This window comes from Oryzias latipes, chromosome 2 (genome assembly GCF_053564925.1).
Source record: "Oryzias latipes strain Hd-rR chromosome 2, Olatipes_Hd-rR_3.1".
In the NCBI taxonomy this organism is placed as follows: domain Eukaryota; kingdom Metazoa; phylum Chordata; class Actinopteri; order Beloniformes; family Adrianichthyidae; genus Oryzias; species Oryzias latipes.
The window spans coordinates 48483419-48498975 of NC_136238.1; the positions used below are offsets into that span (position 1 = coordinate 48483419).

General features: G+C 39.9%; 2 protein-coding genes and 1 long non-coding RNA gene across 4 annotated transcripts; 1 reads left to right on the forward strand and 2 right to left on the reverse strand.

The window, feature by feature from the left end:
* The first annotated feature begins 6844 nt into the window (after nucleotides 1-6844).
* On the forward strand, nucleotides 6845-9728 carry LOC144981364 (G2/M phase-specific E3 ubiquitin-protein ligase-like). The gene is made up of 8 exons (XM_078941450.1): nucleotides 6845-6872; nucleotides 6979-7040; nucleotides 7120-7209; nucleotides 7561-7871; nucleotides 7999-8177; nucleotides 8417-8589; nucleotides 8822-9036; nucleotides 9118-9728. The coding sequence occupies exons 2-8, from the start codon at nucleotides 7021-7023 to the stop codon at nucleotides 9351-9353; spliced, it is 1224 nt and encodes a 407-aa protein (XP_078797576.1). The 5' UTR covers nucleotides 6845-6872; nucleotides 6979-7020; the 3' UTR covers nucleotides 9354-9728.
* On the reverse strand, nucleotides 7946-11972 carry LOC144989245 (uncharacterized). Of its 2 annotated transcripts, XM_078941411.1 has the most exons (6): nucleotides 11838-11972; nucleotides 11434-11566; nucleotides 10400-11135; nucleotides 9765-9983; nucleotides 9423-9641; nucleotides 7946-8130 (listed from the first exon to the last, which is right to left on the reverse strand). In XM_078941411.1, exons 2-5 carry the CDS (start codon nucleotides 11558-11560, stop codon nucleotides 9464-9466), a joined length of 1260 nt encoding a protein of 419 aa, XP_078797537.1. In that variant the 5' UTR covers nucleotides 11561-11566; nucleotides 11838-11972; the 3' UTR covers nucleotides 7946-8130; nucleotides 9423-9463. The 2 variants fall into 2 exon arrangements, with proteins under 2 accessions (XP_078797537.1, XP_078797538.1); XM_078941412.1 differs by lacking the exon at nucleotides 11838-11972 and having other exon boundaries at nucleotides 11434-11640.
* Nucleotides 11973-12621: 649 nt separating this feature from the next.
* LOC144989557 (uncharacterized) lies at nucleotides 12622-14881 on the reverse strand. The gene is made up of 3 exons (XR_013653810.1): nucleotides 14662-14881; nucleotides 14258-14390; nucleotides 12622-13959 (listed from the first exon to the last, which is right to left on the reverse strand). It is a non-coding gene; the product is annotated as an uncharacterized LOC144989557 (long non-coding RNA).
* Between the last annotated feature and the right edge of the window lie 676 nt (nucleotides 14882-15557).

Below are 15557 nucleotides of genomic sequence, written 5' to 3' on the forward strand. Positions count from 1 at the left end.
CAGTTTTAATTACTCTTCAAAATAAACAGACATATTAGCACTTTGGTTCTTATTCTCTCTTATTTATAGTTTACCATCACAAGTGAAGATCATTAAAAAATCCATAGGTATTAGTAAAATAGACTAACAAAGATTAAGTAAATATTAATTACATACGAAGGCATAACATTACAGATCAAGTATCAAAATTATTTGCATACTTTCCTTAAAAACGGATTATTTCGGAAATTATAATTAAAAATCAAAAGACAAATAATCATCAGTAACCCTTCATATCACTGACATTTAAATGAAATGGTCTGACTTAACGTCACAAAAAAGACACGTCAATGAATTCTTTTTTAAAAGCACAAAACAGTAAAGAGAGGCACAGTGTCCAGAAATCTGAACAGTTGTGGCACAGCGGCCTGGAAGTACAGAAACAGAAGTAAAATGGTAAATGTCTTTGGAAGATTCCAAGGACGAAATGCTCCACACAAATGAAATGTGGGCGTATCCATTAGAACAAATGTCTCATGTACCTTTTTGAAGATCAGGACATAAATCAATTCAAACAGGAAGGTTGTTTTTGGAGAGTTCTCTGTCTTCAAGGATTGAGGCTGAAGACATTTAGGGTCAAAGCTCCTAAGGTGCCTCCATCCTGCTGGTTTCCAGCTCTGCAGGATGAACAGCTCCACATGAGGCCTATGGGGGCAAAAACGGTCAGCTCCTGGCTTCAAACTTTGTGCTGCTTGATCAGGAGGAAGAGGAGGAGCTAAAGAGGAACAGGAATGATGGGAGTGGGACTTGTTTTTGAACGGTTTTTCCCAATAAAAGCACACATTTTAGGATTATCAGAGGTAAAAACTAACAACTTACTTTGAATTTGTTCTTTTCTTATTGAAATAAAGCAGAAATCTGTTCTCTCAAACTCCTTCAATGTCCTTTTTTGATCATTTCTAAACATTATTCTGAGTATTAGAACCATAGAAACACGTAGAATCATCATTTTGGTCATTTTTTGATTCATAAACTCATTTTTGTCCATAAAAAATAGAACATTTGAAAAGAATCAAATGATCAAATTCAAATAAAAATCAAACATCAAAGTCAGAGACATAAGAGCTCATACCTTCACCAATTCTTTCATAAGGTGTTTCATAAGGAATTCTCTCGCTAAGCTCTCGCCTTTTGCCCCGATCTGCACGGTAAATGTCAGAATTTGAAAACTGAGAGAGAACGGTTTGACTGGAGAGCAGTTGCGCGTTGACTTTATCTTCGTTTTGGGAAAGAAACATCTTGGTGAGTTCTCCTTTTTTCTGCTTAAATGGCGACGAAGAAAACAAGTCCGAAGCAAGCTCCAACTTTGCAGCCGTCGGCCATGATGAGCGAGCATGACTATTCCCAGATGGACGTCGCTTCTAGTGTGAAAAGGAAACCACCACCTACTCCCACAAAGTCCACGGGACCACCTTAGAAGGTGAAAGCGGGACAGGAGTCTACTTCCAGATCTGAAGATGCTATTTTGGCTGCAATTGAAAGGCTAACGTCCAAAATAGAAGATTTTGGAAGTCAGCTGCGTGAAAACACCGTAATGGTGGCAAACATCTCCCGGCTCGTTGAGATGAACGTGGCTGAAATAAAAGACTGCAAAACGAAGATCGCAACGTTGGAAAGAGAAATCCCAAGGATCGTGAAAGAGAACCTAGAACTGAAGGAAAAAGTTGCAGATCTGGAAAGATAGAAATGAAGATGGAACTTGAAAATTCATGGACTGAAAGAAAAAGATGAGGAGAACATCAGGGAACATGTGGTTGGAATCCTGTCCAAAATAGCACCACAGTGGACAGACGTGATGGACACGACGGTGGACACGGTTCATCGACTGGGGAGGAGGGAGGAAGGAAGACATCGCCAGGTGATCCTGCAGTTCGTCACGAGGCGCCATAGAGACGCTTTCTGGAAGATCACCAAGAACTGCCAGACCTGCAAAGACCTGGGGATCCGCTTCAAGGAGGACTTCAGCAAAGCAGACCGAGAAGCTCAAGCGGCCGTCTGGCCCAAGATGGAGCGGGCCGAGCAGAAGGGAAGAACGTCTATTACAGGGGCCATGTGGGATTCATCAACGGGACTAGAGTCACTGTGGAGTGAAATATTAACAAGGAGGTGACCTACCTATTTTGCATTAAAGAGTTCATATCGTTTTGTTTAAATTGTTTTTTATTCTAGTTATTCTAAGTTCTAACATTTGAGTCATTTTGTTTACATAACAGAGCAAATCTAAGTTAAGTATTTTATCCTTTATTTTTACATTTTACCTTTTTTTTAAAGTATTTTTTCTAAGATGCGAAAGGTTTTAATTAATATGGTTATATAATTTGTTATAACAATTTATACTGTTTTCCAGTGAAACATCTTCATGAAAATCATCATATAATGGTAAAATTCTCAGTTTCATATTTAGTAAATAGTTAGGGGCGCAGCTAACCCTTAATTTAAGACACCACAACATCTTAAATTTTCTCGTTTTTTTGTTGTTTACATCCTTCTGTGTTTTATTTTATGTCTTTAAGTTCTGTGTGGTTTTCATTTCGCTAAATACTAGGGGTATTAGGGATTCTGTTGAAAGAAAATCACTTTTTTTATTTTGCAAAAACCAAAAAGTTCAATGTTGTTGTTTACAAGAAACTCACTCCAACGAGACTGATGAGAAGTTTTGGGCCAATCAGTGGGGAGATCAAATCCTTTTCTCTCATGGCACCGATCGGTCAGCAGGGGGCGCTATATTACTGAATAGTTTTTCTGGCAAGCTTTTAGTTACAAAAAGAGATGGTTCTGGTCACTGGTTAATTTGTGTTTTTATGAAAGATGATAAATTTGTTATTCTGGGAAATGTATATGGATATAACTCTGCAGCGCAAAACAAAATCATGTTTTCAGATTTTACAAATTCTGTTAAAGAGCTTAACCAAAGATATCCTGGCAATAAACTCATCATTGGAGGTGATTTTAATATGGTGGAAGATGAATACCTTGACAGATTTCCCTCAGCGGCATCAGCAAATTTCGAAAAAAAATTCAAAATGAAACTTTGGATAGCAAGGTTCGTCGCTATATAGCTTTTCACAACTGTTTTTTACTAAAGTAGGTGCGGAAGGAAGCAAAAACAGACCGACTAGGCCGCCATCTTGGAACCCCCCTCAGGAAAGCTGGAAGATTCAAATGAAATGGTTCAGTCCAACATTTGAGATTGTTGCTGTCAGACCTGCAGACCATGAAAACGGTCAGAAACAGCAGGAATAGCGGTTGTTTTCATGTCTGATGAGGGTTTTTACATCAACTGAATGGGATTTTTGTCATCCAGAACATTTGACATCAGTGATCAAGAAGAACCAATCAGAGCTTTTCTGCGAATCCACGCTTGTAATGAGCTGTTTCCACCAGCAGGGGGCGACAATGTTCAGCTCCTGCTCCAACTTGAAGCAGTGGTAGGAAAAGTGACGTCACATCCTCCATGTTTATGAAAGAATTGGTGAAGATATGAGCCCTTCATGACTCTGACTTTGATGTTTGATTTTTATTTGAATTTGATCATTTGATTCTTTTCAAATGTTTTTATTTTTAATGGACAAAAATGAGTTTATGAATCAAAAATGACCAAAATGATGATTCTACGTGACCCTATGGTTCTAATACTCAGAATAATGTTTAGAAATGATCAAAAAAGGACATTGAAGGAGTTTGAGAGAACAGATTTCTGCTTTATTTCAATAAGAAAAGAACAAATTCAAGTTAGTTGTTAGTTTTTACCTCTGATAATCCTAAAATGTGTGCTTTTATTGTGAAAATCCGTTTTCAAAGTGGATCCAGGAGCTAAATGGAGCTGAGAGTCTGGATGGAGTAGAAACTGGTTTCTCTCTAAATGGGAACATTTCTTCTTCTCCTCATCCAAACCCCAGTTGTTGCCGGGTAGACTTTCAGGAATGTTCCCGTTTCTGAAACATGGATTTATTTCTGGAAGACGCCATTTTTGTCCCTAAATGTTGGATTCAGTGTGAATTCCAGTCCCACTCCCAGCATTCCTGCTCCTCTTTAGCTCCTCCTCTTCCTCCTGATCAAAGTTTGAAGCCCAGAGCCAAAAGTGCGTCTGCAGCTGCTTCTGCTCCAGCAGCCGCTCCCTCTGCTCCTCCTGCCTCTCCTCCTCTGGGAGCTCCTGCATCCTCCTGACTCCTCCCTGTCCTCCAGCATCATCAGGAGGCTTTCAAAAGGCTTTCTGGAAGGTTCCAAAGCAGAAAGCTTCATCCTTTGAAGATGGAGGAAGACTCCAACACTGACAGACAGACAGGAAGTCTCCTGGTTTTTCTGCTTCAGAAGGTTTCTGGGAAACTGCAGAGTTTTCTTTGTGGAGCTAAAGAGCTGCTGTCAGTCTGCTTTGGTCCATCAGGAATGAAGGTCAGGACTGAGAGGAACCTGAAGAAAGTGACTCTTCATCATCTGCTGCTGAAGAAGACAGAGGAAGATCCACTGTGAGAGCAGCTGCAGAAAGCTTTCTACGGTGGCCGACAGAGCTCACACTACATACAAAAAAGACAACGCAACGGCATTACCCGAAGCACAACGGCATTAACCACAGCGCGACAGCATTAGCCGCAGCATATCAATATTAACCTCCTCAGCACAACGGAAATGACGACTATTTTTCTTCCTACTGGCGGGAAAACATAAAGTCAGTTTCAACCTATTCGGCGCTCCTGAGAGAGGTACGTGATTTTTTCTACTACTATGAGGATCATAATGGTATTTTCGTTTTCTTACTAGATAACCTAATTTCTTACAAATATACGTTTGTTTGAAATATAAATTTACCCAGCTCTCCACATAGTGACCTCTGCATCTAACTTTTTGTCTAACACCGGGTTAGGTAAAGTTACGTTTGGTAGGTTAGATAGCTAGCTCATTAGCTGATTAGCTCGCCCCGCTCAGTCAGCTTGGTGAGGACACTTTAGCCTCTTCTAATCAAGAGTTGCAGTTGACAAGTGGTATGTCTTGCTTATCTTTAAGTAAGCAAAGAGAGGCGCTGTAGCTGTGTTATTCAGACTTTTTTTATTTAACAGTCTCGTTCCAAGTATTACAGTGTAATACTTGGAACGAGACTGTTAAATAAAAAAAGTCAAAGTCAGGGTGTAATTTACACCCTGACCGTGGCCGTGAATTGCAATCTCTTTTTTTTTTATAACTTTATTGAGCAAATGCAAGTATACAACATGAAGAACAATCAATGCAGTATACAACATACAATCAATATACAACACAAACAATGTTAAACAGGCAGGGGAGTCGATTCATTAAATATTTGCAGAGAGTTACAAATTTCAATAGTTCTGAGAGCTTTTTTGTTGGAGGAAAAGGATATTGATTTTATGTAAAAAGTTACATCTTTAATGAATTGTGGGAAGTATGGTGTTTTATTAGTAAATTTACACTTATGTATGTAGAATTTTGCCAGAAGAATTAATAAATTAATTATAAAAAATACCTTTTGTTTTTTGGGGGTCCTGAGAAAACAAAGTAATACATTTTCCCATTTCAGGGAGAAATCTTTGAAGACATGAATAATGATGAATCTACTGAACTCCTTCCAAAATCTCTGTGTGGACAAACAGTGCCAGAAAAGATGAGTTACTGTTTCTGGGTGATCTCCACAGAAACTACAATCAGTATTAATATCTTTTTTAAATTTTATCATGTAATGTTTTGCAGGGTAAATTTTATGGAGAATTTTAAAGGATACTTCTTTTACCTTATTTATTATTAAATACTTATGAGGGATCGTCCAGACTGCTTTCCAGTTGATATCTGGAACAAATTGATTCCAATAATTTAAAATATACGGGGGAGAGGTATAAATCTTGATGAATTGCAATCTCTCATCAGCTTCCTAGCTCTGCGCAGTGCACCAACACGTGACTACTCGCCTAGCATGCTGGGTACTCATGCATGCTGGGTAATGCAGTTCTATATAACTAACATCGATACGCTACAAGTGATATTCATGTACTGTGCCAGTCGTGTTCAGTGATTTTGTGTGTTTGCCAGTCTGATAATTTATTGTCTTATTATAGGTGACAATGTACTGCCCATTTTGCGCATCTGCAGTGGTGTCCCAAGGAAGGACATTCTGTAGTTCATGTGGGAAAAATATCAGCTTCCTATACAGTGTTGATACAACTCAACAAGCCACAACAACAAGTGAAGGTAATGCTCTAAACTTTGGTCCTCTTTTTTTTTAGCCTTAGGCTTTCCTTTCAAAGTTTTTTTAAATATTTATTTTTAGATGTGTGAGCATGTATTTATCTGAACTCTCCTTATAGCCGAAAGCAGTGGGACAGATGCTCTAGCTACGTTCCAGAATTTCCGATCCATCAAGGACATGGAAAGGCGATCTTGTTTCAAAAAGAAAAAAAACTTAAAACAAAAATATGTTAAGGTAATTTCTCTGTTCCAATGTAGGCTAGTTATTAATTATACATGTATTTGTGTCAATTTTAATTTTTATATACCTACTTTATGTTTTCCTGTAGATGTTAATTGGATTAATGACAAGGAAGGACAGCATTCTGAAACCAGTCCGAGGATCATGTCTACCCCTGGTAGTAGAGCCAGAATGCTACACAACTCCAGAAAGCGGCAGAACAAAAAATGAGAAACTTTAACCAAAATTTAAATTGTGGTCCTTACACTCTGCTGTACCCCGATGGTACAGAGGTAAAAAATATACCTGGGACCCAAACATCCTTCTCGCTACAACTGTATAAGGAGGCAATAGGGAAGGCTTATCAAAGGATTACACTTGAGTTACAGCACAGTCAAATGCAACGTACACATTACCAAGTGTAATGGATACCATTTCCTTCTTTCCTTTTTGTCTGTCTGTTTTATCATGTGCATATGAATGTATATGCATACAAGCTTCCACTCACAGTCCAGTTTTTTATATAGGTGGCTTTTGACACAGAAGTTCCAGGAACATCGAGAGATGCAATGACAGCCACATGCTACAGGTGCTTTGTTCATACAATTTCAGATTATTTCATTTTAATACTTCATTGTAAAGATATGGTAATTTATGTTCATTTTCAGCACATACACAGAACTCTATGCACCAGTTGTAATAGAGGATGAGGAGTCAGGCAGTGATGCAGAAAGCCTTAGCATTTCAAAAGATACAGAGTAAGAAAGCTATTCTGTTTTCTTTTCTTTTTTTTATAATTGGTTGAATGCTTGAACTTTTCATATTCCAGGATTTTTTCCTCCATTGAAAAACATGGGGAATCTTTGGTGCAGAAACTTGTTGGTTTGATACCCTGCGCTCGCATTCTTTAAAAAAAATCTTTTTATTGTGCTGTTTTCACTTCAATTATGGTCAACTTTCATATTTTCTTCATTTTATTATTTTTGGCTAATTATACTCTTTAAGTTTCTTTTTAATTCAGTAATGTGGCATTCAAACCTTAAGCTTCTTTTTATTTATTAATGTGTCTTATTGCTTGCCGCATTGCATAAATTGTCTGTGTCTTGTAGAATGGAACAACCATCAGCAGCCAACATAATTGCAAATCTGGCATCCCAGATTGATCACTGTGCCATCAGCAGATTCAACATCTGTCGTTCGGACATTTGGGATGGAGCTGTCAGAGGGTTTAAGCGTGGAACCTTTTCTGAAAAGAAGGATCTTTATGTAAAGTTCTCTGATGATGAAGGGAGGTTGGAAGAAGGTATCGATATGGGTGGCCCAAAAAGAGAATTTCTCTCCCTACTCATGAGAAGGCTAAACCAGAGACCCATTTTTGATGGACCTCCAGAAAGCAGATATCTTGTCTACAATTCAACAGGTACTGTTAAGATAATCCATATTTTAAAAAAAAATTAAAGATTTTTTTTAAGAACTTTGCCAAACAACACTGCAATGTGTATGTATTTATTGAAGATTAATGAACAATTCTGAATTTCTATGAGCAGCTTCAAGAGACAATGAGTACAGGTTGGCAGGGCAGATGATTGCTGTGTCTATCGTGCATGGTGGACCTGGACCAAATTTCCTCTCAAAGGATCTGGTCAGCTACATGTCAGGGCAGTCCAGCTTCAACTCATCTGTAGAAGACATCAAAGATGAAGTTATAGGGACAGTGCTGCAAGAGGTACAAGGGTCACTGATGTTGGTAAAGGCAGATCTGAGGAAGCCCTTAAAGGTCGATATGTAAGGGTTAATGGCAGACGAAGTGCGCATGATCAGAAATTAACGCACGACGAGGAAGCCTGACGTTCGTGTCAGATGGTTGCTTCCGCGAAGTGTGTTAATTTCTGATCATGCACACTTCGTCTGAAATTAACTTGCATAACATTTTAAACAGTTGAAATGAGAGTTGTCATTTTTCAGATACTGAATGCATCCTCGCTGGAAAGCCTGCAAGACCTAATGCTTAGGCACAGCACAATGCTGCAGACGGCAGGGTGCTTTAAAAGCGTAGCATCACTACAGGAAAAGCACTCAGTTGTGAGGGAGTACCTCAGGTGGTACATAATTGAACGGAACCACAGTGCAATTGAAAGGTAGCTTGGTTTTTTACTTTCCTATTTGTAAGGGAACATCTATCAAAAAGTGTTAGTTTCTATCCATATGTGAAGTCATTCTATTCAGTTTTATGTGTGTTTATAACTGGGAAAGGCAAATGACAATTATTATTTGTTACACATTAGACAGAAAAAATTTGAATGCTCACTCATTACCTTATCAGATAATCCTACATTTAACCTTTTCATGTGACCTGTTTTTGTATTCCAGATTCAAAGATGGTCTTAATTGCCTGGACTTTTTAACAGCACTGCAGCAGTACCCTGCGGTTATGGCCCCTCTTCTCTGCCATGTGGATAAACGGCTATCTGCTTTGGATATTGAAAACCTGTTCAAACCAGACCTCAGTGAAGCTGGAAGCAACAAGAGGAACCAGGAGGAAAGAACAATCAGCTTCTGGGCAGACTACCTTCTGGATTGTGAAGGTTAGTTTTCTCTCGAAATGTAAAAATCTTATTTGTACAAATTTGGAAGCAAAATTTGTCATGAATTCTTTTTACTTTTAGAAAGTGACAGTGTTATAACGCTGGAAGACATCTTCATGTTTGCTACAGGAGTGTCTGGCATCCCTCCTGCTGGCCTGGAACCTCTGCCAAAACTTCAATTCCTTGAAAGCTCAAAGTTTCCCATGGCAAACACATGTGCCAACATTTTAAAGCTCCCTCTCCTGGAAAACTACAACACGTTTAAAGAAAATATGACATTTGGGATCAGGAACTCTCCCGGATTTGGATGTATTTAATCATAAACCATCAACCATTTCGAAAGATTTAAAAATTCAAAATATTGTTTTATATATTGTTATACGTACCTTAGTTAGGCAATGTTACAAATTAGCCATGTTCTTAAGTCTTAAGTAGTTCTCAATGGCAGCTTCCCAGTTGAGAGGAGTCCACTTTGTCTCTGCAGCTGACATAGGCGAGCTTCCAGATCCTCATCAGCATCCAGACTAGTTACAGGTGGCATCTGGCTGCTGAACCGTCTCACAGCCTCTGCGGATGTTGGAAAGCCACAGTTCCTTCCGTTGAACCTTAGAGGAAAATTTCAAGTACAGACAACCTTTTGCTGTAATCACACCATATATTTTTTGTTCAAATAAATAATTACTTCAAATAAATCAGTTGACTTTGTCATAGTGATATTCAACACTTACCTGTGAGGCACATGGTACATTGCCTCTGGTTTGCCAGATGGGCACTGGGACTGACGAACAGGGCGAATGGTATGGGTGTTCCAGAACTGCTTATATTCGTCCAGTTCTTTCTGCAGGACATCCAGGAAGCAGAATCTGACTAAACAGGTGTGCAGATTGCTGCCATTGAAGAGATGTCGCTCCCTCAAGTCACCAAAGAGATCCATCCAGAACTGACTCCTAGTTAAGAGTACACATCTTTTTAACATCACAATAGCCTTTTAAAACGGTGTCCCATTTAAAGAGGTGCTGCAGAAAGTGTTTAAATCTTGTGCCCTACTTAAAAAAAATCTAATGGTTGTGTAATGGGACAATTGTGTTTACATCCAGTCTTCCACAGAGGCACAGTGTATTTAATTTAACATATCATTAAGCAAAAATGCATCATATTCAAAAAGAAATTTTTAAGAATCCTAAATTTCCTTGATTCAGGTCCAACTGTCTATAAAATTATGTTCCAACAATGAAGGAGAAGTGGCATTAAGAGAAAAAGATGGTCAATATGTTTTTAAACCTCAAAAAAGTTAAAAAAAGAAAATACAAGATGTCAGCTCAAGTAAAGACAACATAAGTAATTGAGGATAGGGAAGTAGAACCTTTGCTTTCGGAAATAGGACCACCAGCTTTCAATGCGTTGGTTGGATGTAGACGTTCCATACATGTGGCTTTTGGCTCCTGCAAATTCATCTCCATGCTCAGATCTCAGGCAACAGTGAAGGGCAGCCATCAGACCATTTTCCGTGCCACAGTCAGTGCGGAGGCGCTTAGGAATAACACCAAACTCAGCTGCACACTGTATGTACATTTGAACAATGACTGTGGGATCATTGTTGGACTTTCCACATTTGAGCCACATAATTTTTCTGGAGTAGCCATCAATACACCCAGTTATTGCTATTCCAAAAGGTTTAAGTTTATCGTAGCCATCAACGTGCCAGACTTCATTAGGTCCCATTGATCGATAAACTCTTCGAACAAATCTGCGCTTAGATCGGGTTTCCACTCTGATCGGATCAATTTCTGCCATTAGGCGCATGACATCATCTCTTCTGACTACAAAACCGTATTTCTGCTTAAGAGTCTGCCACATTGCTCTGTAGCCAAAAAGCTGGCCTGATCCCTTCAGTTCATCTGTAATTGCTGCCTGTACAATTGAAAGTGGAGTGTAGTTAATCTTCCTGGTCAGGCCAGCATCTTGTAATCTTCTCTTTAGGCTGCTAAGACTCAATGAAATGCTGTGCTTGGTGGCTAGAAAGTCCACTATTACTTCATAACTGTGGCCCTCAGTGAAATACTTGGCAATAAGTTCTTCCACCATTGTAGTGTCAGGGCCTGAGGAGAAGAATTGAGAACACTGAGAGAACAACATCTACTGGATTTATGTTAGTGTTTTTAAACTACCACCTAAGGTGAATAAAAAGTGTACAAAATAGTTTATAATCTATGTGGAAGTTCTTACTTGACCGTGTTATTAGACATAAACAAATAAAGTTAATAAGTTAACTCTAGCACCATTTGGTGATATAATAACTCAATTAAATTTCCATTCTACCTATGTAGTAAATACATATATGGTAAGCTTAGTAAGTAAATCTTTTTTAAAAAAGAGGACCAAAGTTTAGAGCATTACCTTCACTTGTTGTTGTGGCTTGTTGAGTTGTATCAACACTGTATAGGAAGCTGATATTTTTCCCACATGAACTACAGAATGTCCTTCCTTGGGACACCACTGCAGATGCGCAAAATGGGCAGTACATTGTCACCTATAATAAGACAATAAATTATCAGACTGGCAAACACACAAAATCACTGAACACGACTGGCACAGTACATGAATATCACTTATAGCGTATCGATGTTAGTTATATAGAACTGCATTACCCAGCATGCATGAGTACCCAGCATGCTAGGCGAGTAGTCACGGGTAAATTTATATTTTAAACAAACGTATATTTGTAAGAAATTAGGTTATCTAGTAAGAAAACGAAAACACCATTATGATCCTCATAGGTAGTAGTAGAAAAAATCACGTACCTCTCTCAGGAGCGCCGAATATGTTGAAACTGACTTTATGTCCAGTAGGAAGAAAAATAGTCGTCATTTCCGTTGTGCTGAGGAGGTTAATATTGATATGCTGCGGCTAATGCCGTTGTGCTTCGTGTAATGCCGTTGTGCTTCGGGTAATGTCGTTGCGTTGTCTTTTTTGTATGTAGTGTGAGCTCTGTCGGCCACCGTAGCTTTCTGCTGTTTTTCTCCTCTGAGAGAGTTTGGAGTTCCCAGCAGTTTGAGTGGAGCTGAAGCAGCAGAGCTGAAACAGACGTTCTTCTGCTCCCATTCAGCATGAACGGACAGATCCACTGAAGGCCTGAAGGCCTGAAGCTCTGGCTTCCAACACGTCTGCATGGATCCAAGCGTGTGCAGTGTGTGCTGACATGCTGTTCTCTGAGGAACATGTTGGTGTCTGACTGGATCTGAGGACACAAACAGCTGCTGACATCTGAGAGGGTCAAGCTGCAGAGTGGCTCCTCAAAGCTCACGTCTCTGCTGCTTCTGTCTGGATCCACCACTAAAAGGACTGTCCAGAGTCGCTCCTGATCCGGTTCCAGTCTTTCTGGCTCCAACTTCTCTTTGCTGTCAGGAAGCCTTCATGTTCTCTGCCTTCCTCACATTTCTGTCTTCTCTCTGGGCTTGAAGCCCAAAAGGAGCTGAAAGCTGCTGACTTCAGTCTGATCCCATGTTCTGGATCATCCGTGTTCCTGAAACACGCTGCTGGAGCCGTGATCAGAGGAACCGGAGAACTTCCCAGAACACACATGTGGAACTGTTCTGATCATCTGTGTGTGTTGACAGTGAAGGAGAGCTTTGTCTTTGAAAAACCTTTATTGACTCTGACAGAGTTTCAGCTTGAATCCATGTGGTTTTCATTCTTCCATTGAAGTCGTCTCCAGAAACTAAAGATCTGCTGAATCAATGCTCCTCTGAGAACTTTGGAGCTTTTCTCTGCATCTGTTCCACACTTGAATGTGCAGAAGATCAAAGCGCCGGACGCTCTGAGCTTCAGCGTTCCAGTCAGCAGCTGCTGAACCAAAGCCAGCAGCAGGTGAGGATCTGGGCCTCAAAGCAAACGGACAGAAAGATGAATGGAAGAAGGGATGGAGTCCCAGTGTTGAAGACATCAGCTGGAGAAGCTCTGAGGCTCTTTCAGCGCTGCTGCTTTCCAGCAAACCAAGCAAACTGCAGCATCTGTGATCTGAGAGGCTGTTGGTGAAGAAGAGCATCATCAGCATAGAACTGTGGGCCCTTTGGGTTCAGAAGAACAGCTTCATGATGTGGAAAGAATCTGTGTCCTTCAACAGGTCCAGAAGATCCCAAACATGGAAACTGGAAGCAGTTTGGATTCCGGTTTCTTCCTGAACTTTGAGGATCCAAATGCTGAAAATGGAAGCTGACAGATAATGCAGCAGACTTTACCAATGTGCTGAGAACACTAGAACATCCACAGAAGAAGAAAACACTGTTCTAGTGGAACATCTACAACTTCTGTCCTTGATTCAGAGGAACTGCAGAAAGATGACTCCTCCCACTTTGGGTTTGGTCAAATGTAGAAAAGTATTCAGGACAGCTCAGGGATCTGGAGCTCCATTCATGCATGGAGATGGGAAGAACTCCTCTTTGATCAACAAGCTGGTCTAGTTTCTCAAGCAATCCTCAGTCTCAGAAAAGACAATGAGCAGCTTTAGAAGGAAAGAAATTCAAGGAAGAAAATTCTGGACATGAAGATGCTTTGATCTAAATGCTTTAGACTAGAAATGTGAGTGATTGTCGCCCTCCAAAAGCTGTTTTCTAATCTGATCTCAGACCTGGAATCACATTTGATCCTGAGGATTACTTTCCTGGAGAAAAAAAAACACTTTACTTCCTGGTTTGATTGACAGCAAATGTTCCTAAAGATCTGACCCCCTAGAAGCTCCAATAGCAGCTCAGCAGAAACTCTGATCTTTCTTGATGTGGAGGGGCGGAGCCTGAAGAGGAAGCATCTTTCTGCAGGTGGTGCTGCAGCTTTGGGCATGTTTTAGAAAGTCCACTATTACTTCATAACTGTGGCCCTCAGTGAAATACTTGGCAATAAGTTCTTCCACCATTGTAGTGTCAGGGCCTGAGGAGAAGAATTGAGAACACTGAGAGAACAACATCTACTGGATTTATGTTAGTGTTTTTAAACTACCACCTAAGGTGAATAAAAAGTGTACAAAATAGTTTATAATCTATGTGGAAGTTCTTACTTGACCGTGTTATTAGACATAAACAAATAAAGTTAATAAGTTAACTCTAGCACCATTTGGTGATATAATAACTCAATTAAATTTCCATTCTACCTATGTAGTAAATACATATATGGTAAGCTTAGTAAGTAAATCTTTTTTAAAAAAGAGGACCAAAGTTTAGAGCATTACCTTCACTTGTTGTTGTGGCTTGTTGAGTTGTATCAACACTGTATAGGAAGCTGATATTTTTCCCACATGAACTACAGAATGTCCTTCCTTGGGACACCACTGCAGATGCGCAAAATGGGCAGTACATTGTCACCTATAATAAGACAATAAATTATCAGACTGGCAAACACACAAAATCACTGAACACGACTGGCACAGTACATGAATATCACTTATAGCGTATCGATGTTAGTTATATAGAACTGCATTACCCAGCATGCATGAGTACCCAGCATGCTAGGCGAGTAGTCACGGGTAAATTTATATTTTAAACAAACGTATATTTGTAAGAAATTAGGTTATCTAGTAAGAAAACGAAAACACCATTATGATCCTCATAGGTAGTAGTAGAAAAAATCACGTACCTCTCTCAGGAGCGCCGAATATGTTGAAACTGACTTTATGTCCAGTAGGAAGAAAAATAGTCGTCATTTCCGTTGTGCTGAGGAGGTTAATATTGATATGCTGCGGCTAATGCCGTTGTGCTTCGTGTAATGCCGTTGTGCTTCGGGTAATGTCGTTGCGTTGTCTTTTTTGTATGTAGTGTGAGCTCTGTCGGCCACCGTAGCTTTCTGCTGTTTTTCTCCTCTGAGAGAGTTTGGAGTTCCCAGCAGTTTGAGTGGAGCTGAAGCAGCAGAGCTGAAACAGACGTTCTTCTGTTTCCAACAAGCTGGTCTAGTTTCTCAAGCAATCCTCAGTCTCAGAAAAGACAATGAGCAGCTTTAGAAGGAAAGAAATTCAAGGAAGAAAATTCTGGACATGAAGATGCTTTGATCTAAATGCTTTAGACTAGAAATGTGAGTGATTGTCGCCCTCCAAAAGCTGTTTTCTAATCTGATCTCAGACCTGGAATCACATTTGATCCTGAGGATTACTTTCCTGGAGAAAAAAAAACACTTTACTTCCTGGTTTGATTGACAGCAAATGTTCCTAAAGATCTGACCCCCTAGAAGCTCCAATAGCAGCTCAGCAGAAACTCTGATCTTTCTTGATGTGGAGGGGCGGAGCCTGAAGAGGAAGCATCTTTCTGCAGGTGGTGCTGCAGCTTTGGGCATGTTTTCCAACTCTTTAGCTTCTGCTGTTCATGGAGTCGTGTCCCTCTGTTCTTGGAAAGGAGAAACCTGCAGAGAACTTTTCCCATTTCCACTCCCTCCTTTCAGCTGCTGCCCACTGTTCCCCTCTGAATCAGGAGGGAGGGGCTCTCATCTGTTCTGCCCACCCCCATCTAAAAAGACATCAGCACCACCTGAACATTCCAAAG

Coding starts and splice junctions, on each gene's coding strand:
- LOC144981364 (XM_078941450.1), top strand. CDS start 7,021: ATGACAGCCACATGCTACAG. Junction 7,210..7,560: donor AGCATTTCAAAAGATACAGA/GTAAGAAAGCTA, acceptor TGTGTCTTGTAG/AATGGAACAACCATCAGCAG. Junction 8,178..8,416: donor TAGGGACAGTGCTGCAAGAG/GTACAAGGGTCA, acceptor GTCATTTTTCAG/ATACTGAATGCATCCTCGCT.
- LOC144989245 (XM_078941411.1), bottom strand. CDS start 11,560: ATGTACTGCCCATTTTGCGCATCTGCAGTGGTGTCCCAAGGAAGGACA. Junction 11,136..11,433: donor AGCCACAACAACAAGTGAAG/GTAATGCTCTAA, acceptor TCTTCTCCTCAG/GCCCTGACACTACAATGGTG. Junction 9,984..10,399: donor TCCTATTTCCGAAAGCAAAG/GTTCTACTTCCC, acceptor ACTCTTAACTAG/GAGTCAGTTCTGGATGGATC.